Source organism: Carassius auratus, chromosome 30 (assembly GCF_003368295.1).
Source record: "Carassius auratus strain Wakin chromosome 30, ASM336829v1, whole genome shotgun sequence".
Lineage (NCBI taxonomy): Eukaryota > Metazoa > Chordata > Actinopteri > Cypriniformes > Cyprinidae > Carassius > Carassius auratus.
Window position 1 is genome coordinate 23,917,729 of NC_039272.1, and position 24,329 is coordinate 23,942,057.

Below are 24,329 nucleotides of genomic sequence, written 5' to 3' on the forward strand. Positions count from 1 at the left end.
ACCAAAATTTCTGACATGTCAGAAATCCATCCGACCAACCGATTGCCGGTCGGGAGAGGCTTATCGCCTCTCATTTCCCCTTGTACACTGCATGAACACTGCACGACAAACGACGCACGAAAATGCTGAAATTCGGCCCGACCCGAAAAAGAGTCGCACGAGTCAGAATTCGGCTCAAAATCGGACCCGGCCTTAGCAGCAACAACTGCAATCAAGCATTTGCGATAATTTACAATGAGTCTGTTACCGAGCTGTGGAGGAATTTTGGTCCAGTCATCTATGCAGAATTGTTGCAATTCAGCCACATTGGAGGGTTTTCGAGCATGAACTGCCTTTTTAATGTCATGCAACAACATCTCAATAGGATTCAGGTCAGGACTTTAACTCCAAAGTCTTCATTTTGTTTTTCTTCAGACATTCAGAGGTGGACTTGCTGGTGTGTTTTGGATCATTTTCCTGCTGCAGAACCAGAGTTTGCTTCAGCTTGAGGTCAGGAAAAGATGGCCGGACATTCTCCTTCAGGATTTTTTGGTAAACAGCAAAATTCATGATTCTACTTATCACAGCAAGTCTTCCAAGTCCTGAAGCAGCAAAACACCCCCAGACCATCAGACTAGCACCAGCATATTTTACTGTTGGTACGATGTTCTTTTTCTGAAATGCAGTGTTACATTTACGTCAGACGTAATGGGACACACACCTTCCAAAAAGGTCAACTTTTGTCTCGTCAGTCCACAAAGTATTTGGATGAGTTGGCGCTGTGCTCCTGGGGTAATTTTGGTCGGCCGGACACTCCTGGGAAGGTTCTCCACTGTTCTATGTTTTTGCCATTTGTGAATAATGGCTCTCATTGTGGTTTGCTGGAGTCCCAAAGCTTTAGAAATGGCTTTATAACCTTTTACAGACTGATAGATCTCAATTACTTTCTTTCTCATTTGTTTCCGAATTTCTTTGGCTCTCGGCATGATGTCAGGCTTTTGAGGATCTTTTGGTCTGCTTCACTTTGTCAGGCAGGTCCTATCTAAGAGATTTCTTGATTGCGAACAGGTGTGGCAGTAATCAGGCCTGGATGTGGCTAGAGAAATTTAACTCAGGTGTGATGAACCACAGGTTTAACTGCAGGGCAAACACTTCTTCACACAGGGCCATGTAGTTTTGGATTTTGTTTTCCCTTAATAATAAAAACCTTCATTTAAAAATTGCATGTTGTGTTTACTTGTGTTGTCTTTGACTAATATTTAAATTGTTTGATGATCTGAATAATGTAAGTGTGACAAATATGCAAAAAAAAATAAGAAAACGGGAAGGGGGCCAACACTTTTTCACACCAATGTGTGTGTGTGTGTGTGTGTGTGTATGTATATATATATATATATATATATATATATATATATATATATATATATATTACAGCTGTCAAATGATTAAAATTTTTTAATCAAATTAATCAGAATTTTCAGTGGATTAATCAGGATTAATCACTATTTGCAATTACACCTGAATCCTAACCATTTTTTTTTCCTGAAGAGCATACCAAAAGATAAATAACAGGACACAGATACATAACTTTCATCAATATGTGGTTCTTTTTTTTCTGAATTTCAAAAGTTTAACATTTACTTAGATCAAATTTACCTGAGCACTATATTAAACCATGCCATTTAACTACAGATAGTGTAAGAGTTTTAGGTGAACCAGTGGTTAAATATAGCCACATATCTATGAAATTATGCATAGAGAAACTCGAAAGAATTAACTCAGAAACACAAACATGCGCCCTCTGCACACTCTTGTTTTTGAGAGTTGTTCATTTGCTCTGCCACAATACTTTAGGATCGATATTTTCACGTTTTGAAGGCTTCAAGTGCCAGTAAAACCAAGTAAAAATGCATATGCTTTTCCAAACAGCTGTAATTTTCGCTGGATTGCATGTAGGCGTTCTGCGCATGCGCAGTGTGAAACACAGGACGCTATAAAAGGAAGAAGCTCCAGCGTATCAACTACCAAAGTCGTCTCTGTTTATCAAGCTTGGCATGAATGTATTTGAGAGAAACTGGGGTAAAACCTTAAGCTTCTTCGGTGTTTTCGTCGCGGCGCTCGCCGCTGTTTTTCACTATCTTGAGAATTCAGAGATCGACGAGACTTTCCTGACCTGAATAATTCTGCGCATGCGTGAAATGCGTTAAAAAATTTGACGTAATTAACGACAAACAACTAATTAACGTCGTTAACGCGCTATTTTTGACAGCCCTAATATATATATATATATATATATTAATTTTAATAATCCAGTGAGATTTTTGTTTGCACAAGGAGTCTGACAGCAGCCAGTGCTCCACACAGAGATCGGATTTCATCATCATCAGTCTGTCTGGAATCACATGAAGAAACAGAACAAACTGAGACAGAATAAATCAAGAAGAACTGTGGCAATGTCTTCAGTGTCACATGATCCTTCAGAAATCATTCTAATATGCTGATTTATTATCAGTGCTGGAAACTGTGCTGCTTAATATTTTTTGGAAACCTGTGATACTTTCTTTCAGGATTCTTTGATAAATAAAAAGTTAAAAAGAAGAGGATTAATTTAAAATATTTATATTTTCTTCTATTGTTACATACATTGTTAAGATGTGATAGCACAGATTTATAATTTTAGAAAAGATTTATATTTTGAATAAATGCTATTCTTTTTAACTATATATATTAACTAAAATATATTTGGCAGCACAAAATATATTTGGCAGCACAACTGTTGCCAACACTGATAATTTTAACAATAAATCAGCATATTAGAATGATTTCTTAAGGATCATGTGACACTTTATACTGGAGTAATGGCTGATGCAAATTCAGCTTTGCAGCAAAGACATTAATTATATTTTAAAGGACATTAATATAGAAACCATTATTCTGTATTGTAATAACATTTTGCAAGATTACGGGGATTTCTTTCCTTAGTTTCCTTAGATTTTTCTCCTTAGTTTCATTTATAATCATCAAAATTAAAAGAAATAAACATTTGAAATATACGAGTCTGTGTGTAAGGAATGAATATAATATACAAGTTTTTGAATGGAATTAGTGAAATAAATCAACTTTTTGATGATATTCTAATTTTATGACCAGCACCTGTATGTATGTATGTATGTATGTATGTATATATATATATATATATATATATATATATATATATATATATATGTGTGTATGTATGTATGTATGTATGTATGTGTATATATATATATATATATATATATATATATATATAAATATATATATATATATATATATATATATATACATAATGACTGTTAAGAGAAAGCATTACTTGCATGCTTTTCTGATAGCGTTAGCAGCTAGTATTTCTCTACAAGTGGTCATGAAGGCCTGCTGTTTTTCATAATATGCAGCCTCATTAATAAACGTGGGGTACACTGTGTTGGCACCTTCATAAAGGACTGTTCTCCCATCGAACGTTAGGAACATAGGGTCACCGTGGTTCAAAGGCTCCCAGTCACAGTCCTACACAGAAAGAGAGAGAGAGAGGAAATGGTACAGGACCATTACTGTGGAAAATAAGTGAAGCCTGGGAGTCACAACAAGCCCAGCAAACATCTGAGTCATAGGACACATTTTCATACATGTGCTTCCCGCTCCCTGCATCCCTGTCATAAAGAGCAACACTTTTATTTGTTGCTCGAGGGTATATGCTTTCCTTTCAAAAGAAACACACTTCTCTATGCATTTACTCGATGGTCCATTTAGAATACCTGTAGATGAGGATGCACCATAGCTGTGATGTTGCCGTTGGTGTCTCTGGGGTAGTCCATTCTCTCCTGGACTCTGAAAACATCCACTGTACATGGAGGAAACTCTACACCTATGGCAGTAAAAAAAAAAAAAAAAAAGGAAAAAAAATAGGTGAAGAAAAAAAAGGGAAAGAATTAGGAAAAATCAAGATTTTAACCTTTTCGGTTAAAGGAATAGTTTAACCATAAATAAAATAAAAAAAGTAAATTTCATCTGAACAGATTTGGAGAAATTTAGCATTACATAACCTGCTCACCAATGGATTCTCTGAAGTGAATGGGTGCCATCAGAATAAGAGATCAAACAGCTGATAAAAACATAATGTTCCACAAGTAATTCACACAACTCCAGTCCATCAGGTAACAACATGTGAAGAGAAAAGCTCTGTGTTTGAAATAAAAAAGATCCATCATTAAGGTGTTTTCATTTGCTTCTTGTGAAAATGTGAGTCAGTAATCCATAAAAATGCTTCCTCTAATGAAAAAGTTCATTCCATGTTGTCCTCTCATGTAAAAATCTGTTTTTGCTTGCATTTTGGCCAGAGGTGACAGGATTACATGTGGGATATTGTGATGTTAATATCAGCTGTTTGGACTCTCATTATGACGGCACCCATTCACTGCAGAGGATCCACTGGATCCACAAACTCATCTACTGATCCTCAATCAATCCATCACTTTATCTGCACTGTTTGTACTATCTGCCATGTTCCTTATGTTACTCTATCTATTTTTCCTTATTTGTATATTTGTATATTATATATTTAATCTGTATTTTTATGTTCTACTGTTAGTGATGACTACATCTCAGACGGCCTGAGGATGAGTTCATTTTCAGCTAATTTTCTTTTTTAGACAACCAATTCTTTTAAGTATTAATCAGTGGCTTATCTAGAGATGCATTACATAGTTAAATCTAGAAACATGTTTATTATGCTTAGGTCATGCTGTATTTTTTCAGCTTCGGTTGCTTCAGCGGGGAGTGGGATCAAGCTGGCCTAAAAATGTTATAAAAGCTCAATCTTTTTGTAAACAAGCAGAGCTATTTGCCTGCTTCTCTCTGTTCTTACAAGAAAGACACATGCTGAAGGAGCATTTATTTCTTTATATTTACTCTTTGATGAGTTTATCTTTGATGTTGTTTCATTTGTATAGTTGTTTCATTTTGTCAAACATAGGGTAAAATGCTAAAATATGAACCCTGCCATGTGGCAGTTTATTTCTATAGTGACACAAGCCATTAATTATATTATTTTATAATATGCTGCTGTTCAAATGTTTGGGGTTCAGTATGTTTTTTTTTAAACACTTTTACTCAGCATGGACATGTAAATTGATCAAAAGTGTCAGACATTTATAATGCTAAAAAAGATTTATTTCTGGCAAAAATGTATCACAGTTTAAAATATTAAGCTGCACAACATAGATCATAATAAAAAATCATTATATTAGAATGATTTCTAAAGGACCGTGTTAATGGCTGCTGAAAATTCAGCTTTGCAATCACAAAACTGACATGTTAATATTAAAACAGAAATATTTTAAATAGCAATGCTCACAAATTTACTCTTTTGACTGTATTTTTGATCAAATAAATGCAGCTTTTGTGGGCATATGAGACAAGCCATGTACACAAGTAATAAAAAGATGAACATATGCATAAAAAAAACTGTTCCAAATCCTTAAAGTGTAATATGAGTAATATTAAATGTCTTCGTAAAACAGTTGGAAAAACCGAGTCCTTGAATTAATAGTTTCCATTATGTCAGATCTCTTGTTTAGCTGATTTGGTCCAAACATGGTTTCACACTGGCAAACGGAAAGCACGTCTAAACGCTTTCATCCACAACAATGCAGCCCCTCTACACAGCATGACACTACAAAACCCAGCAAGCTACTAATGACATGGAAACTAACCAAATAGCAAACAAGTATTCAAGTCACAAAACAGCAAAACGCTTGCCCAGCTCAACATGTTCCTGCTTAGTGTGAAGGATGGGGAAATGTGTATCTATGTCAGGCTGAAAGTACACGTGACTACCTTGTTGAAATGTTTCCACAGTGGAGAAAAAAAAAAAAAAAAAAAGAGGAAGATAAATGCTTGAAGAAGAAGTCTATTCTTCAAACTGGCTGAAATGCCGAGGTCGGACAGTTCATATTTAAATAAGTGCTTGCTGACTCAGTGACCTGAGAGCGTAACCATTTGTCTTGAAATGCCACACACAAGCCTGGCTGAGAAACACATGACCACGGGGGAAAGGTAGTTATGTACACATGAAGCATCTATAAACGATATGAGCAACACATTATTGAAAACTACTCAAAATGTGAATTGTGTGATATCTGAAAAACATCATGGATCCATACCGTTACTGCACATTTTCAATCGGCTTATATTAGAAAATAATCATATTGTATAGGAAATGCAGGAATCTGACACTGAAGACATCAAAGGAATAAATGACTTTTTTTTTTTTTTTTACATTTATGAATTATACATTATTTCTAAATTGCAATATTCACAATATTATTGTTTTATTATTTTTTTGATCAAATAAATGCAGCATCTGTCAACATAAGAAACCACTTTCAAAACTTACATTTAAATAGATACAAAATATAAACTCATTATTTAAATTGTATTATTCAAAATAGTGCTGGTTTTCATCGAAGCCTGTTTCCTCTACAGAATAAAATAAGTACTTGCTTATTTCACAATTTTCCTTTTTTGAATAGTAACATAAAAAGTATATAAACTCATAATTCTAAGAAGAAAAGTCTGAATTGTGAGATATAATCTTGCAAATCTTAGGACAACAAATCAGAATTGTGAGATTAAAAACTAGGATTTATTTTTTATTCCCTGGCGGGGAAAACTGCGAGATGTTGCAAGAATAAAGTCAGAATGTTTTTTACTTTTTTTGAGGTACAAAGGCTTCCATAATTTTACCGTCGTGTTTATCAAAATAAATGCAGCCTCAGACAGCACTAAAGACTTCTTTCAAAAGCATTTTCTTACAGACCCCAAACTTTTGGGCAGTGAGTGTGTGTCTAAGTGTGTTTATATATAGCATAACCGTTTGTCTTGAAATGTCACACAGTCTCCTGGCAGAGAAACAGATGGCCACAGTGGAGAGAAAGTTACGTAAACGTGAAGCATTAACAATACATCATCATTCAAATAGCATTATTTCACATCGAAATCTGAAAAACAAAACCATTACGGTTCCATACCGTCACTATCAATACTATCACACGTGATTACTAATGGTTTATATTAGAAAATAATCCTATTTTATAAGAAATCTAGAAACTAATCCTATTGCGGCCACCTCAGTTGACTTTAAAATCCCTTTATTGAAACACATTCCAGGTTCAATGCAGTAAAGCTTGCTGATCTCTGCTTAACCTCACCGCTATTGAAGAGCTGGATGAAGTCCAGCGCATGCTTCAGTATCGTCCGCATGGATTCGAATACATTGCTCCTCAAAACACCCTGTGGCTGAGGGCCCACCTCAAGACCTGCAACACCAACACATCTATATTAGACACTGGGTCAGAGATGGTCTATTCCCAACACAGAAATCTCTGAACCTTTCATATTGTTCCTGGTTATTCCACTTTTTTGCAGCTGGCTGACTTTCAGGGGTAATATTAAACTTGATTTAACATTAGGTAGGACTTTGGTACTCACCAATAGGGTGTTTGGCCACAGAGCGTGTGGTTGAATACTTCAGCTGTGGGTGTTCGTTTAACAGTACTGAACAGGTGTGGGGAGCCAAAGCTTTCTGTAGGGGAAAGAGCACAGGTGTCTGTGTAAAGATGCCTTTTTTTTTCTTTTTTTGCTTAATTTAAGACATTAAGCAAAAAAAAATGTGAAGATTTTTTTTTTATGCACACCAAGGCTGCATTTATTTGATGAACAATACAGTAAAAACAGTAATATTGTGATGTATTACTACAATTTAAAACAACTGTTTTCCATTTTAATATTTTATACATGTAATTAATTCCTTTGATGCAATGCTGAATTTACAGCATTCATTACTTTAGTCTTCTAGTGTCACATGATCCTTCAGAATGCATTATAAATATAATGATTTGGTGCTCAAGAAACATTTCTCATTACGGTCCATGTTGATTTTTCAGTATTGTTTGATGAATAGAAATGTATTTAAAATAAATCTTAAATATCTGTCAAGTTTGACTAGTTTAATATGTCCTTTCTGAATAAAAGTGTAAAAAAGAAAAAAAGTTTCATGTTTTGAACAGTAGTGTAAGGTGCAGAGGGTAATAATTATTTTAATAACACTGTACAATATAATTGGAGCTAGCCTCTTACTTTAATATAATGCACCATCTGAAGGTTGAAGAGGTCTGTTGAGCTTTCCAGGATGAGGGTGGAGCCCATGTTTGAGGTGGTGTTGTGAAGGTCAAAGATGACATCATATGCATCTGAGCTTCCTTTGGGTCCGAACATCTGATTGATTTCCTTGGCCCTCTGGACTTCATATGGTAGACCTTCAACATCTGGAGCACTGGGTTTGGAAAGATTCTTACCAATATTAACAATAAAATAATCATAAATAAGACATGACATGAAATTATCAATTAATAAAACATTTAATGTTCAATACAAAACATAAACAGAAATTATGTTTTGAAGCATGTTTAAGTAGTTTCAATTCCACAATTAGTGACTTCAATAAACATGCACCAGTAAAATATAAAACACTAGAAGTTCAAACCTACCCAAGATCTTGAAACATTTGTCCTAAAGGTAAATAGTATGCAGGGACTGGTTTTAAAATTCCCTTGAATAGCGATTAGGGGCAGGAGTATCATTAACTCTTTTAACAGAGCAGTGGATAAAAGATTACACTATTACACAAATAATAACTTATTTTCTTTCATACGTTTTTTTAAAGAAATTTCTGTTTAGATTTTAAACTCCTACGAAAAAATGTTCCAGAAATATTCCTGTTTCAGAACATTGACAAAATTACACACTTTGTCACCAGCAGGAATAAAAAAAAAAACAAGCATGCACACAAAGCAAGGGGGAACTGAAAAATAAAGCTCCTAGAACTTCATTAGGCTTTCCAACTTCATATTTGTTGTTTTACTGGTTAAATATACCAGAAAGCCCATAACAAGCTGCTTAATTGTGATGGGGCATGTTGTCACAAAAGGCCAACATGTTCAATAAATCTTTCTTCGACTGACATCAGTGGAGCTGTTGAATTAAAAAATATGTGTGGACTTATGCAGACTCAAGCATTAAAGAATTAAAAAAGTATCAATGTGGGCAATATTGAAAGTAAAATGTCGCTTTTTATAAAACTGACATTCTACAAACACATATATAAATAATTAACTGTCCTCAAATAGTCAGTTTTACAACAGTTATCCTAGAAAAAAAAATGTATGTGTTGTCTAGAATGCAATATAGCAGGATCTTGTCATGACCCAAATCACGCTTCACTCACGTTTCTCAACAAGTCCTGACATGAGCGGCTCGGATCAGCTGACCGCTCGCTCACTGGTATACTATCGCTCGATTCAGTGATATTGTGTCATGAAATGGACTGTTTTCTCTCTCTCTATGGTCTACAAAGAAAGCGTTACTGAGCCCTACGTGATAACAGGACGTACCGTTCAAACAAGACGCGAGACGCAAAACACAAGACACACATCGGCCAAAAACGTCGACCTGACCTATGTATGACAACAATAAACACCTCCAACACACAAGCGCGAGACATTTGCTTCAGCGCTCTTTTAAGAAACCGTTTCCAATTCAAGGCATAAACAAACGAGCCGGACTTGTACAGAAAAGGTGTTGTTTACCTGAGGGTCTCAGGAGTGAAGGCTCTGTTCAGATCCGTGTCGATGTACCTGGAGCATTTCTCCACTGCTCTAGGGTTGCTTATGAACGGCTTGACCACCAGTCTGTTTCTCTCGATCTCGGCTGAATTCTGTATCCACATATTTACCAGCGTTATGCCAGACATCTCATTTCCATGAGTGCCTCCAAAAATAGCCACTCGCGCGGCTTCTTGTAAACAAGAAATATTAGTTCGCGAACTCATAGCGACAGCGTTACGGACGCGCGCGGTTTACGAAAGACGATAACGCAAAGTTTCCACACAACTGCGGTTTCCTCTAGTCGCCGGTGCGACGTGACTGCTTTTATATAATGGTTATTTGAAGGCTAAGCCCAGGTCATAAACGCGTCTGTGTGTCATCTAGCCTACGTTTAACGCGCATGGGTCGGGTTTCACAATCGCGCTGTCGCTTATTCAGCGATTAGATGTTGGACTGGTTTGTGGTCATGTTGTCACAGATTACACGCGGAAAATAAATAATAAACGCGAGCATGTGGCCTATGCACCTATGCAAACTAAACATAGTGGGTCCACAAATCTATATAGTGATCAGAATACAAAGAATACTATTTATTTACCCGTTGCTAAATCTTAGTTGATTTATGGGATTTAAATGATTCTAGGTATTTCTATAGTTTTCGATAATAAAAAAAAGACTTAAAAAATGAAATCACACAAACAATCATGCTGTTGTAAGCCACAAGTAATCATTAGTTATGAAATTCATGAGTGATCTAGCTTACATACATCAGTTCAACAAACTTAAACAGAAAAAAATAGTAAAAACAATAGAATACAAAAGAAGAACTTCAACCTAAAACTTTCTGAATTAGTTGCTTTAGTGAACGATTACTGAATGACTAGTATAATGACATTCCTTGGAAGAAAAAAAAAATCAGTTAACTATTCCAACCACTAATGCATAGACATGGATAATTTCAAATTCGAAGAATGGATTTGCTGTTTTTGTGAAATGTTAATATAAAGATGAAAGTAATATGTTGTTCCAAACCTGTATATCTTGGCCTACTTTCTTTGGTGAAATATAAGTCATTCTGATGAATGTTAGTAACCAAACTTTTCTGGTGCCCAATGATTTCTATTCTAAAGAAACGATAGATAGATAGATAGATAGATAGATAGATAGGTAGGTCAACTTCCAGCAAAATGAATTAAAAGACATGAAACAATCTACACATAAAATCACACACACACACACACAAAAAGATTTGAAAAAAAAAAAAAATCAAGTCAGTAAAGATGTTTATCACATGGCAAAACCAGTTATATTTTATTTCTCTGAAGCAGTGTAACAAAGTGTCCATAATACAAATACTATAAATGGGTTGACTGATTCAGTGTATAAAATAAGTCTTTATTATATTGGCCAAACACAAACACACTGCTTTTGTATAAAATACCATTACTGATAATAAAAATGATACAGTGCTCTAGAAGAGATCGTCTAATTTGGCTATACAATGATTTAATAAATCGAATGAAAACGTTTTGATTATTAAAAATAAACCAACTGTCACTAGAATGTTGATCATCTTCACATCTGCAAAACAAGTATTGATAATAATGTACAGGTGTTTGTGTGTTTCATGAAAGATAAATTAAACAATGATTTAATAAAAGATTTAGACATTGTGTTTATATTAATCTGTAAACCTCTCTTTGCTTTCACATTTTCCTTGGCCATTTATCAGGAACAGAAAACACTGTAAACAGCTCGTCTTAAAATCCCAAGAGTTCAAGCTTATTTTTCTTTTGAAACGGTTTAACTGAGCTCTAAAACTATCTGCCACTGCATAATTACTTTTTCATTTTCATTTTCCTCCTTCCCTTATTATTCTGTGTAACTAATATACCTTCATCATCTTCTGCCCACACCTTTCTATTGTGCACTGAAGAGTTTTAGCTATCAAGTACAGATAAACTTTCCTCCCTTATTTTCCTCTTTTTCTTGCTTTTGTGCAACACAGATGATTCTCTTGCCCCAGATCCTGTTCGGTCATGACACCTTTGCATCTGTTTTTCAGGTCTTTTGGGTGCGTCATCTCCATTGACTTCTGTAGCGGAGTCAGTGTTCTGAGACATGGAAATTTCCATGATATTATTTTCAGTATTTTTCTTCCTCTTCTTTTTTTCCTTTCTAATATCTGCAGAATTTTCCAGCGAGTTACCAACGTTGGACTGTCTTTCTGCATTGGTGTGTTGTATGACTGAGTCAGTCCTCATTGTTTGTATGGTTTCTAATTCTGCATTTCTATCATCTGGTATGTGATTTATGCTTTCATTCATTTCCTTGTTTTTCTTTCTCTTGGATTTGTTTGTAATTGCTTCAGAAGTCGTCAACATCGGGCTCGGAGACTTTTCAAATGGCACTGTATGATCAGAACTTTCCAAAGTCAGTTCACCACCTACATTTGTGATGTGTTCAGAGTTTCTTTTTTTCTTCCTCTTCCTCTCAGGTGCGACCGTTTCCTGCATTTGTGCATCAGAAGAGCTGAACTCAGAACTGTTATTAACAGAGAAACTTGACTGTTTCCTCTTCTTTTTGTGTTTAGTATCGTTTAATTCAGCTTCTGTATTTTCAAGAACATCAATTGGTCTTTCTTCAACAGTCTCTTGAGTAGTTGATCTATCAGTGACATTATCAAACGGAGACACTGAATTTACATCCAGAGCAGAATCACTGCCATTCTTTTTCTTCTTCTTCCTCACTGATTTGAATTCTGTGATTTCCTCTGATGTCTGGATGTGCTGAGATTGTTCGGTCTCAGGAGCTTCACAAGTTTCATTTGACAGGATGTCTGGACCATTATTGTCCTCTACGTTTGCTGTCTTTGTCCTCTCTTTGTCTTTTCTCTTCTTTTTTGTTCTTTTAGGTGGCATCTCAGTTGTTTGTGACTCACTGAACTGATCCATCTCAACTGATTGAACATTGTCTGCACTATGAGTATCTGCACCAGACTCGGCTTCCTCTTGTTCCTTTAATTTGTGCTTTTTCTTCTTTTTCTCTTTAATGGTAAACAAGCTGTCTGAAAGGACAGGAGAATTAATTTTTTCCAGATGTTCTGTTGTGTTTTCCAGTCCAATGATATCATCAACTTGAGACTGAGAGCTTGCATTCTGACTTTTCTCTTTGCGTTTGGCCACCTTTGACATATGTGCTGCATTACCTTCCAAATGTTCCACTGCACTGCCATCGCTCGGCCTTCTTTCAATCATCTTCTGTGCTATCAGCCCAGAGACGACATCTAGCTGAGACCCATCCAGATTGGCATCAACAGATTCATGTTGTTTCTCACTTCTCACTTTTTTCTTCTTTTTCTTCCCTGAGCTTAATTTAGTTACATTGGGTGAAGAGCATCTTGTCATTTCCTCTGTTGTCTGTAAATGCTCAAATTGATTGGTCTCTGTGGCCTCAATGGACTGAATCACATTATTTTCTCTCATTTCTGAAGGTCTATGGTCTATGTGGTCCAAAATTTCATTTGCTGAGCGATCTGTTGTTCTTTCCCTGTCTTTGTTTGCTCTCTTCTTCTTTGTTTTTCTGGATAGCAAATCCATAGTTGATGAATCACTTTGTTGAAACAACTGCACATTTCCCCCAATATCTGCATTTTTTTGCTCCTTTAACTTCTGCTTTTTCTTTGTTTTCTTTTCCAAGAGCTCTTCTGCTCTTTCTGACTGCGAGCCTGATGCTAGTTTTTCCAGTGCAATAATGTCATCACTTTGAGACAAAGAACTTGCATTCTGACTTTTCTTTTTGTGTTTGGCAACCGTTAAGATATGTGCTGTATTACCTTCTAAATGTTCAGCGGTGTTGTCATCGCTTGGCCTTTCTTTAATGACCTGTTGTTCAACCACACCATCAACATAATCAAACTGAGACATAGAGTTCACATCCAGTTCAACAGATTCATATTCTGGTTCTTCAGTCTCAACTCTTTTCTTCTTTTTCTTCTTCTTTACCGATTTGAGTGTAGTTACATTAGGCACCGGACATCCTGTGATTTCCTCTGATGTCTGTATATGCTCAGGTTGATTCATCTCTGGGACTTCACTGGATTGATCATTTCCTCTCAACTCTGCTGGTCTATCAGAGTCAAAAGTTTCATTTGATGGGATGTCTGTAGCACTGTTCTCCTCGACATATTTTCTCTTCTTCTTTTTAGTTATTTTGTATGTCAGTTCAGCAGTTTGTGAGTCACTGAACTGAACCGTCTCAACCGACTGATTTTCTACACTTGGCTCTACATCCTCATGTTCTTTTAATTTGTACTTTTTCTTCTTTTTCCTCTTAACCTTTGTGATAACACTGTTATCTGCCACCGTAGATAAAACACTTTCCTCCAAGATCTCTGATGTCTCCTCCAAATGCAAAACTGATGCTTCCCTTTCCTCTTCATACATCGTTACTCTATTTTCCACTTCATGTGATTTCTCGTTCTCTCTGGGTGTTGTTTCAACTCCAGCCGGAGAGTCAGAGCTTATATCTACATTTGTATCACATTGTGTGAAATTAATGGCACCCAATTTATCCTTTCTCTTTCTTTTTTTTTTTATAAAGCTCAGTCCATCATTTTTAAACAAAGGAGTTTCCTGAGGATCAGTTTCCATCTCCATCTCCGCCCTTCGTTTACTCAAGTTGAGGCACTCAGATGAAAATGAGTAACCTTTTTTTAATGGTTCATCAGCTAGTGGTAAATGTTTAGATGATGGTTGGACATTCATGGTCTCCTCTGTAACATCAGAATCCTTATGAGATCTCAACACTGTTTGTCTCTTTTCAGCATTTAGGCCAAGAGGAATCTGGTCTGTATTTTGGGATTCTGGGTGTTTGGTACTGTTCCTGTCTTGAGTTGTAAACTGCTTGTTTGGTGTTCCTGGCACAAACACGGACACAGATTTTCCCTCAGTCTCTATTTGAGTTTCATTGCTGTCGTTGTCCTCATGTGCATGGAGGCCACCATCACACCATCTTGGTGTTCCTGGTCCAAATATGGACCCAGACTGTCCTTCTGTCTCTATTTGAGTCACATCACTGTCTTGATCGCTCTCCTCCATGCTTGCCGTAACAGATGCCGCTTTATGACTGTTCAATGGCCTGAATAAATCCTCTGAGCCAAAGTCACTGTCACTCGGTTGAATATCATCCTGAATAGAAATGTCTCCCCCTTGGGGTGGCAACAAAGAATTGCTTTTGTTGAGCAGGTTAATGTCTGACATCAGGTCATCCTCATGATCCACTGCTGGTTCTGTAACTGCCTCCACAGAGTTTCTCTGTCTGGCTTCAATTACAGAAAAATGATCTAAATAAGAGTTCTCAGCACACTGGACAGAATCTGAGTGTTCAGCATCATTTAATTCAGTTTCTGTATGATCAACAACATCTCTTGGTCTTTCTGCAACAGTCTTTAAACTAGTTGATCTATCAGTGACATTATTAAACTGAGACACTGAATTTACATCCAGAGCAGAATCACTGCCATTCTTCTTCTTCTTCTTCCTCACTGATTTGAATTCTGTGATTTCCTCTGATGTCTGGATGTGCTGAGATTGTTCGGTCTCAGGAGCTTCACAAGTTTCATTTGACAGGATATCTGGACCATTATTGTCCTCTACGTTTGCTGTCTTTGTCCTCTCTTTGTCTTTTCTCTTCTTTTTTGTTCTTTTAGGTGTCATCTCAGTTGTTTGTGACTCACTGAACTGATCCATCTCAACTGATTGAACATTGTCTGCACTACGAGTATCTGCACCAGACTTGGCTTTCTCTTGCTCTTTAAATTTGTGCTTTTTCTTCTTTTTCTCTTTACTGGAAAACAATCTGTCTGAAAGGACAGGTGAATTAATTTCCACATGTTCTGTTGTGTTTTCTGATTGCAAGTCTGACACAGTGTTTTCCAGTCCAATGATGTCATCAGCTTGAGATGGAGAACCTGCATTATCATCATGCTCAATGTGAACTATTGCTTCTGTAACTGCCTCTATTGAGTTCCTCTGTGTCTCTTCAATTACCACTATATGATCTCCATCCAAGTTTTCGGCACACTGGACAGTCTGCTTGATAAGTCTATATCTACAATGGGCAGAATCTGAGTGTTCAGCATCTGAATATGAAGCTAGAACCTCATGCGTCTCATGTTGTTTTTGCTGCTCCATAAAGAGAGAGTCATCAGACGATTCTGATGATGTCCTGACTGTAGCTCTGCTTTTGGGAGCTTTGAGTTTACTGTCTGATTGTTTTTTAAAAGAAGCACTAGCCTTGTTTTTCTCTGTAGATTTAGTTTTTCTTTTCTTCTCTTTTCCTTTGGTGTTCAATAGCTGCTCTTCGCTGTCATCTGAAACTGAATCCTGGATCCTCATCTCCAAGAAGGATTGTGGAAGCCATTTTTGTTTGTTTCCTTTAAAGTAACTTGGAACAAAAATGGATCTATCCTGGAAAATAAATAAATCAATCAATATATTAGGTGAGCATGACATGATTCTTCCGAAATAATACTAATATGCTAATTTGCTGCTCAAGAAACCTTTCTTAGTATTATGAAAGTATTCATTTCTTTATAAAAAATAAAAAAAACACCAAAATGATATACTGTACTGTCAAAAATTCAAATCTTACACTACTTAATACAATATCTTCAACATGAATGTAGATAGATGTTACAGTGACTATATTTATATATATATATAGAAAATGACAAATAAATATAAAACTTAAGCATATTTTTTACTATGTAAGTCCATAGTAATTACATACCACTTTTGTGACTTCATGATCACTGTGTTGGTCGCCCCCCTCAGAGTTATCGCTTAGTCTGAAAAGTTTATTCATCATGAAAAACTATTATATTCTGTTTAAAATTATTTTTTTGTTTTGTTTGTTTGTTTGTTTGTGATTAGAACTTACTCAGACTCCAGTAAAGATGGACTGATTGCTCTTCCTGTGTTCACACAACCCTCCTCAATTTTCCTTATGCATTTTAAGAATCCTCCCATTTCTGAGTTCTAAAAAAAGTAAAAAAAATTTAATACACCTGCATGATTTAACAACATGTTATAGCATAGGAATGTAGATGCCACATTTGACCACTCCAGACCCGTCCACAAGTCTTGCATCTTTGAACATTTAACGTATCGTCACTCACAGTAAAAATCAATGACTCTGCCAAAATGCCAAAGAGATTTAATTTCCTGAATAAATGGGATAATCTTTCTCAGATGACAATGTGGTTATGCTTTTAAATGTGTGAACTCAATATTAGAGGTTTTTAAACTATGTTAGCTTTTGTGTAAGCTAACACTTTTGTCCTCTTGTGAAAAAAGTGCGGTAAAATACACTTTATTTTAGTACAATTATGGAGCTTTTCCACTGCACAGTACGGCTTGGTACATTCACTTTTGGGGGGGTTTTCCACTGGGTACAGTACCTGGTACTTTTTTTAGTACCACCTCGGTTGAGGTTCCAAGTGAACCGTACTGTTACCACAACATGACGTGTAAACTCTGCTGGTTACTGATTGGCCGGAGAGAATCTTCACTATCTGCGTCACTGAACTTGCAACACAAACGCAAAAGAACAGCTAGATTTAAATCAGCACAGCCATCAAACACTACTACCTATGGTTGAGTTGACACGGAATGACCCTAATGTTATTGTATTAGTTTAGCTAGTCACAGCTAAACTAGTCACAGAACATTCTCCCAACATTCGTTTCCTGATTCCCATTTTGTTATTTTTTTGGGGAACCAATTACTAACATTAGGGAAACTTTCTTTTTAGGTTATATTTTTTGTAATCATAAAATAACGTTCCCAGAACGTTGCAGGGTGGTTATTTTTAAATAACTTACACAGAAAGTTCCCTAATGGTTATTCTCAGGTTATTTTTATAACCCTATAAAACTATCTTCCTAATGAAAACATTGCAGATGTTAATGTGTAATGACCTTTACAGAGCCCTGAAATTTAATCCAGCAATTATTCAAATACAGAAATTAGATAGATCAAAACTATCTATCTAACTAAAAAAAAAAAAATTAATTATAATATTAAGACAGGGTTATGCGTTGAGTGATAACAGACATAACAGACTAAAAGAGAACATGATGTTAAGCGAGAGGTTTTTGTTAATGGATCAAAAGAAGGTCCCACTGCACAAACTGTAACGTTACACTTCAATGGTAAGAATGAATGTACTGATATCCTACCTTAACTCAAGTCATTTTCTATATCTATCTATCTATCTATCTATCTATGTGTATCTATGTATGTGTATATATATATTTTTATAACCCTATAAAACTATCTTCCTAATGAAAACATTGCAGATGTTAATGTGTAATGACCTTTACAGAGCCCTGAAATTTAATCCAGCAATTATTCAAATACAGAAATTAGATAGATCAAAACTCGATCAAAAAAAAAATTAATTATAATATTAAGACAGGGTTATGCGTTGAGTGATAACAGACATAAAACATGTATGGGTTTGTTTAATATTCATTTACTGCCCGCCTCTGATCTGCACGTGCTTACACTTGTCTTCCACAGAGAGTCACATACACGCAGAATTGAAAAATTAATCGTCATTCAAAATGTATATGAGTGTAAATATGATTTCAGGAGGATTTAAAATGCCTAACTAAAAGAGAACATGATGTTAAGCGAGAGGTTTTTGTTAATGGATCAAAAGAAGGTCCCACTGCACAAACTGTAACGTTACACTTCAGTGGTAAGAATGAATGTACTGATATCCTACCTTAAGTCAAGTCATTTTCTATATCTATCTATCTATCTATCTATCTATCTGTGTATCTATGTATGTGTATATATATATATATATATATATATATATATACACACTACAATCTCTCTCTCTCTCTCTCTGGAAAGTCTGGCAAGTAAACTAATTTACTTGCCAACGGTGATAAGATTGCCAAGGTGTCCATAGAAGGCTGGTAAGTGTCCTGCGAAGTGGACTTCACATGAAATTCCGCCATGATGCCAGTTCCACGGGAACATACACATTACATCCAAAGGGCATTAAAGTGTACGAGATGTGAATTCATATTGTATTTATTTACAGAGGTATATTATGTCACACTTTTTAGAAAGTTGAATGGAACTGAAACTTCAACTTTACTTTTCAGTGCACTGATGTCAGGCTCATTCTAGATAATAAAGTTTATTGTTAAAGGGGGGGTGAAATGCTCGTTTTCACTGAATATCCTGTTAATCTTGAGTACCTATAGAGTAGTACTGCATCCTTCATAACTCCAAAAAGTCTTTAGTTTTATTATATTCATAAGAGAAAGATAGTCCGTACCGATTTTCCCCGGAAAAACACGACCGACTGGAGGCGTGACGTGTGGGCGGAGCTAAAGAATCACGAGCGCCAGTAGGCTTTTGCGTTGAGAGCGTTTGGAAGCTGTGACTTTACCTTGAGGAAAAAACCATCATCCAAAACAAACCATGGCTTACAGTCAGATTCAGCCGTTTATTTATGATCCAGAATCAGATCCCGAGGCTGAAACTGAACGAGAGCAGCAGCAGCAACGACTCGCTCCGAGCGGGGCTCGAACCCGGGTCTCCGATGGGAGGCGGACGCACTAACAAGGAGGCAGAGATATTTTAAGCAGTTTTACTCACCGCCTGCGGCTCCAACACACGATCGTGACCCTTTTTCGTTGGGATTGCATCATCCTTAAGAAATAAACGATACGCAAATCCGTCGTCAAACTGGGCCTTGTTTGTAAAACAAGCATCTTCGAAATGCAGGGAACAAACACAAACACTTGCACAACTCCGTTGATGCTCTGTAAAAATAAACTCCATCCACTGGTCCCTTAATGCTGTTTTTTTTTGTGTAATCTGTGCAGGGTTGTCTTGCCCTGGCAACCAAAAATACAGTTCTTTTGTGACATTTCGCGACGCTCTCGCTCTGATCAGTGAATGTCTGTGCTCTCATTGCTCTGCTATACAGGAGCGCGCGCTCTTCCGGCAGAAGTGCCCTAGGACCCATATAAGGAAATTCTGCTCCATCTAACGTCACACAGAGCCATACTCGAAAAAAACTTTCCGAAACTTGTGACAAACCGGAAGGAGTATTTTTGGAACGGAAATACTCCTTCAAACGTACAACTTAATTTTTGAAACTTTGTCCATGTTTAGCATGGGAATCCAACTCTTTAACAGTGTAAAAAACTCAGTATGCATGAAATAGCATTTCACCCCCCCTTTAAATTATTAAATGCCCTGCCTCCATTGCATATATCTGTCATGTCATTATAAGTGTTTGATCACCACATTTGACTGATAATTGCAAAAAATGTGTTTATGTATATATCTTCTGTTTATATGTGTATACTGTATTCTATATATAGTACCAGTCAAATGTTTGGACACACGAATGGGAAAGTGTCCAAACATTTGACTGGTACTGCACTATAATATACACAAAGAATATTGGTCGATATATATTGATATCACTTTTTTAACTCCTAATATCGGTATAGGCCCCAAAAACTCATATCAGTCGGGCTCTAATATTCATACATGTGAACATGTGACAAAATTCGACTGTGCATCTCCAATCATAATTATACACGTGCTGGCTTTGACCATTCCTCATTTCTAATGAGGCATCTATGTACAGTGGTGGCCAAATATATTAAAATGGTTTTGAGTCAGTTATTTCTATCTATTTCCAAAGATTCATTTTGCAATCAATTGTAATAATTCTTGTTCGCACAAGGAGTCTGGCAACAGCCAGTGCTCTACACAGAGGTCTGATCTCATCTTCATCCAGTCTGTCTGGAACTGTGACACACTACAGCAAAAGATAGAAATAACAGACTTAAAACCATTTTTTAGCTGGTGAATATACCAGTGTTCTAATAATTCTGGCCACCACACTGTATATCTATGATCACAAGTTCACAACTACCAGTGACAGGACTTCCTATTCATGCACTTTTTAATTTATATACATTTCATATAAAATAATTATAAAAGGACATAAGAGAAATTAATAACATAAATAAACCCCACCTCTAGAATCTGGCTCTTCTTTGAGGACAGGTTCTGTCGTCTGAGTGATTTCAACAGAAATGGAAAGGTAGTTCTTCGAGGAGGAAGATAGATTAAACTCTTTCTTCTCTTTGGGCACTCCACACGCTGACCTCCACTTCCCCTCTCATGTTCAGTGTCTTCATTCTCTCTCCCATTACCAGAATCATCAGAGACGGACTCTGGTCTCTTAGATGATCGAAGTCGTCTTTCAGTTCGGACTGCTTTAGTCCTAGACTGGGTTATAAACAAGCTTTCACCAGAGTCACTGTACAGGGGAATGCAGAGATGTGATGCAGTGCATGAGAAAACATGTTCAGGTGAAAGACTTCAGTAAAATTAATCATATTTGTGGTCTTTGGAATCTCAAAACATTATTAGATGATTTTTGCTAGGGCTACACAAAGATTAAACAAACAACTGATTATTCCGTTCAAAAATTTAGCTTGAGAAGTTGCACTCATATGAGCAAAAAAAAAAAAAAAAAAATCAACTCAACTGCAAGGTTTATTTTAATTTATTTCTCTTCTCCCAAAAGATAAAACATTGAAATTCCAAAAATTACAATAATTTCAAATTATGTTAATGTTTCTATTAAAACAACGAGAAAAAAAGACTTTTGTATTGTAGCACATGAGAAACAATCAAGCATTTTAAAATGTCAAACTAATGTATACTTGGATAATTTTCAGTCTGGTTTCGGACTGCATCAGACCATAATCTAACTGCATCATAACCTCCACACCAAAATCTCAAATGGACAAGAAAGAGATTGATTTTTGTGAATCGCTTGAAATGGAGTTTATTAAAATTTATTAAAAACTGCCGGAGTGTGTGATATATTATCTGCGATAATACTATTATTGTTGGTTTAACGATGTGCAATTTGACATTGTTGATTATTTAGCAAAAACCAAAAACACAATTATTTGAAGTCTAAAAAAAAAATGTAAATCTATTTAAACTTATCGGAAAAGATTAATTTTTATCAGTGTGAACTGACCACCACACAGAATATGAAGAATATAAAAAAACTTAAGGAGTCAGCTTTCCATGGCAGTCCTTAAGATACCAGCACAATAACACACTCAGCAAAATATAGTCCAACTATCATTTTTAATAAAATCCCAGAAAATATTTTCGCACACCTCTAATCATGACTTAATTACTTGGTGTGATTCTGGAGTTTCAGTAGTTCTGAAGTAACAACTAAACACATTCTGGTGTCTTAGAATATGTTTTGTATCCAGTTGTTCATGTTTTTATCACTAGCAGGGTGTAACATCAGTGAGGTTACTCAATGACGTTCCCAAAAAGACCATTAGCTTCGTCTGACCAGACATGACCACAACAAATAATCTGACTACATCACACAAGGCCTTAAAACCTATCTTCACATTGTATTCAGTTATATTTAGACTTGGCTATTAGTTGTTTATAAATTACATGATGTCCTAGGCTAGAATCTAATGCCATATTTATAGACACTATATTATTTTTGAATAAACCTAACAGATCACTCAAATCATCATGATAAAGTCAATAAAAATACTAAAGTGTTCACTCAATCAAAGTAGTCTGTTTAGCAATTATACCACGCACCACTGCCAGATGTTGCATTATATCATTTTACTTCTGAATATCTCAAAAATATTTATCATATTATTACTTATTTTTTTATTTATTTATTAATTATTTTAAGGACAATTTTATTTCTAACTTTAAGGTGTCCCCGTTACAGTGTAATTTCACAAAGTGCTGAGGAAAATTAATTAACATGAACTTAGGTTAAATTGTTAAATTGCATGTTCAGCCTCTCACTGAGGAGGTACTTTCCCCCACTTTTCTCAAAAAGTATTGATCCTAAAGACATCAATCAAAGTGTGGACTGTAAAATAGGTTTTTCCTAACTTGTTTGTCTGTCTTTCGACAACGGAGGAGTGGTCGCTGGCGTGCGGTGAATAGCGAAAAGTGTACGGAACATGGTCTAGTCTACGACGTTATAGAAGGAAAAATATTTAAAGATTAATAGAAGTAACACAAACGCACGTCTAGTTTACAATACAAGTCTTGTTTTACCTGTCCGAGGAAAGGTTGTGGGGTGTAGCATCACTTCTTTTCTCCACGGTGCTGGTGAACTGCTCAAAACACTCGTTGATAGAGTCAACAACATCGGGCGGCGGAGTTTCGAAGATGAGCTCCGAGTGCGGATCAATGTCGATCAGATCGCCGACGTGCGACACAACCGGCGCATTCTCCCGCGTGCTCGGCGACGCAAGCTGGGTTGTGTCGTCTTCGCTACCGAGAGCCATACTTGAATCCACTGATCTGGTAAATTATCATGTATTCTTACCACGGGAGACTTGCGTGATGTCGAATATCAATGATTCGCGCAGCCTTGACGGTTGTTTTTGAAATACCGGCTGTTTCTGCAGCAGATTACGCACGAACACAAAAGACCTGGTAAAAATTAAATAAAAATAGAAAACGTTGTCTATATGCTAAACATATCCACGTGTTGTGCGATTCTGTTTTCATTTAGCGGGCGCCATTCGGTTCGCCAGTCGTCTTCTTCTTCTTTCAATTTAAGGGGGGGGGGGGGGGGGGGCTTATTGGTGCATTACCGCCCCCTTCTGCTCCGGAGTGTGGATCAGATGTTACAGTTTTTTTCAACTGCTTAGACACAAAATTATTACTTGTCACACAATTTCTAAAACCTGACACACAAACACCAGAACCACACATTAAATCTGCAAAACCATACACAAATGTTTGGCCTTTTGCTTAGTTTTTAATTTCGTTAAACACTTTTTGCAAAACACAACACACAATTTTCCATGCAACACACAAAAATCTGACAGGAAGTTTCTTGATTTCCTTTTATAAACACAACAAATCAAAATGCCACACTAATTCATCAGTGCCTCTCACTAACTCCTCACATGTGCAAACACTTGTTGCTTTACTTAACAACAACCAATCATAACTTTAGTAGTGGCCTATAAATAGGCCAAAGGTCAAGTAATAGCTTTTGGACAATGGATGCAAACAGAGTAAGAGGAGTTGGAGGGAGGGCCAGAGGATGAGTTTGACTAAGAGGAGTTGGAAGGGGAGCAAGGGGAGGAAGAGGATGAGTCAGAAATGGAGGAGGACAAGGAACAAGAAGAGTGGTCTCGAATGAGATTAGGGCTACAGTAGTCGATCATGTGATAAACCATGGTTTAACAATGAGAGAGGCTGGACTGAGAGTCCAGCCTAATTTGAGTAATTTACTGTGGCGGGTATAATTCAAACCTTTAGAAATGAGAACCGGTATGTAACAATCTAATGTAATGTACACATGTTCTAATGTACACAAAATGGCTTTCTTACCATAACAAACAATAGGCCTATACTGTAATAAATATATTTTACTGTAGTACCCTTGCATTCATTTACTGTACTACAGTGCATTGCATTGGTCACAGTTTGGTAAGGTATCAAGGGAGAATCTAGCATGTGACGTGGATGACGTATGTTGGCCTGACCCAGCCCGGAGGAGAGATGG

General features: G+C 36.4%; 2 protein-coding genes across 2 annotated transcripts; both read right to left on the minus strand.

Annotated features, from left to right (window-relative positions):
* Nucleotides 1-3,295: 3,295 nt before the first annotated feature.
* LOC113049733 (aspartoacylase) lies at nucleotides 3,296-10,165 on the minus strand. Its single transcript, XM_026212336.1, has 6 exons — nucleotides 9,663-10,165; nucleotides 8,155-8,350; nucleotides 7,507-7,600; nucleotides 7,227-7,334; nucleotides 3,774-3,883; nucleotides 3,296-3,525 (listed from the first exon to the last, which is right to left on the minus strand). The coding sequence occupies exons 1-6, from the start codon at nucleotides 9,902-9,904 to the stop codon at nucleotides 3,328-3,330; spliced, it is 948 nt and encodes a 315-aa protein (XP_026068121.1). The 5' UTR covers nucleotides 9,905-10,165; the 3' UTR covers nucleotides 3,296-3,327.
* Nucleotides 10,166-10,963: 798 nt separating this feature from the next.
* Nucleotides 10,964-23,354, minus strand: pho (phoenix). Its single transcript, XM_026212335.1, has 5 exons — nucleotides 22,862-23,354; nucleotides 20,765-21,050; nucleotides 16,623-16,720; nucleotides 16,473-16,530; nucleotides 10,964-16,150 (listed from the first exon to the last, which is right to left on the minus strand). Exons 1-5 carry the CDS (start codon nucleotides 23,092-23,094, stop codon nucleotides 11,621-11,623), a joined length of 5,205 nt encoding a protein of 1,734 aa, XP_026068120.1. The 5' UTR covers nucleotides 23,095-23,354; the 3' UTR covers nucleotides 10,964-11,620.
* Nucleotides 23,355-24,329: the final 975 nt, after the last annotated feature.

What these genes read in the sequence shown, in the direction of transcription:
- pho (XM_026212335.1), bottom strand. Translation starts at nt 23,094, where the DNA reads ATGGCTCTCGGTAGCGAAGACGACACAACCCAGCTTGCGTCGCCGAGC. An exon ending in CCATCTTTACTGGAGTCTGA is followed by an intron (nt 16,531 to 16,622) that starts GTAAGTTCTAAT and finishes TAAACTTTTCAG; the next exon opens with ACTAAGCGATAACTCTGAGG. An exon ending in ATCATGAAGTCACAAAAGTG is followed by an intron (nt 16,151 to 16,472) that starts GTATGTAATTAC and finishes TTTATTTTCCAG; the next exon opens with GATAGATCCATTTTTGTTCC.
- LOC113049733 (XM_026212336.1), bottom strand. Translation starts at nt 9,904, where the DNA reads ATGAGTTCGCGAACTAATATTTCTTGTTTACAAGAAGCCGCGCGAGTG. An exon ending in AGATGGTGCATTATATTAAA is followed by an intron (nt 7,601 to 8,154) that starts GTAAGAGGCTAG and finishes TTTCCCCTACAG; the next exon opens with AAAGCTTTGGCTCCCCACAC. An exon ending in TGGTGCATCCTCATCTACAG is followed by an intron (nt 3,526 to 3,773) that starts GTATTCTAAATG and finishes CTTTCTGTGTAG; the next exon opens with GACTGTGACTGGGAGCCTTT.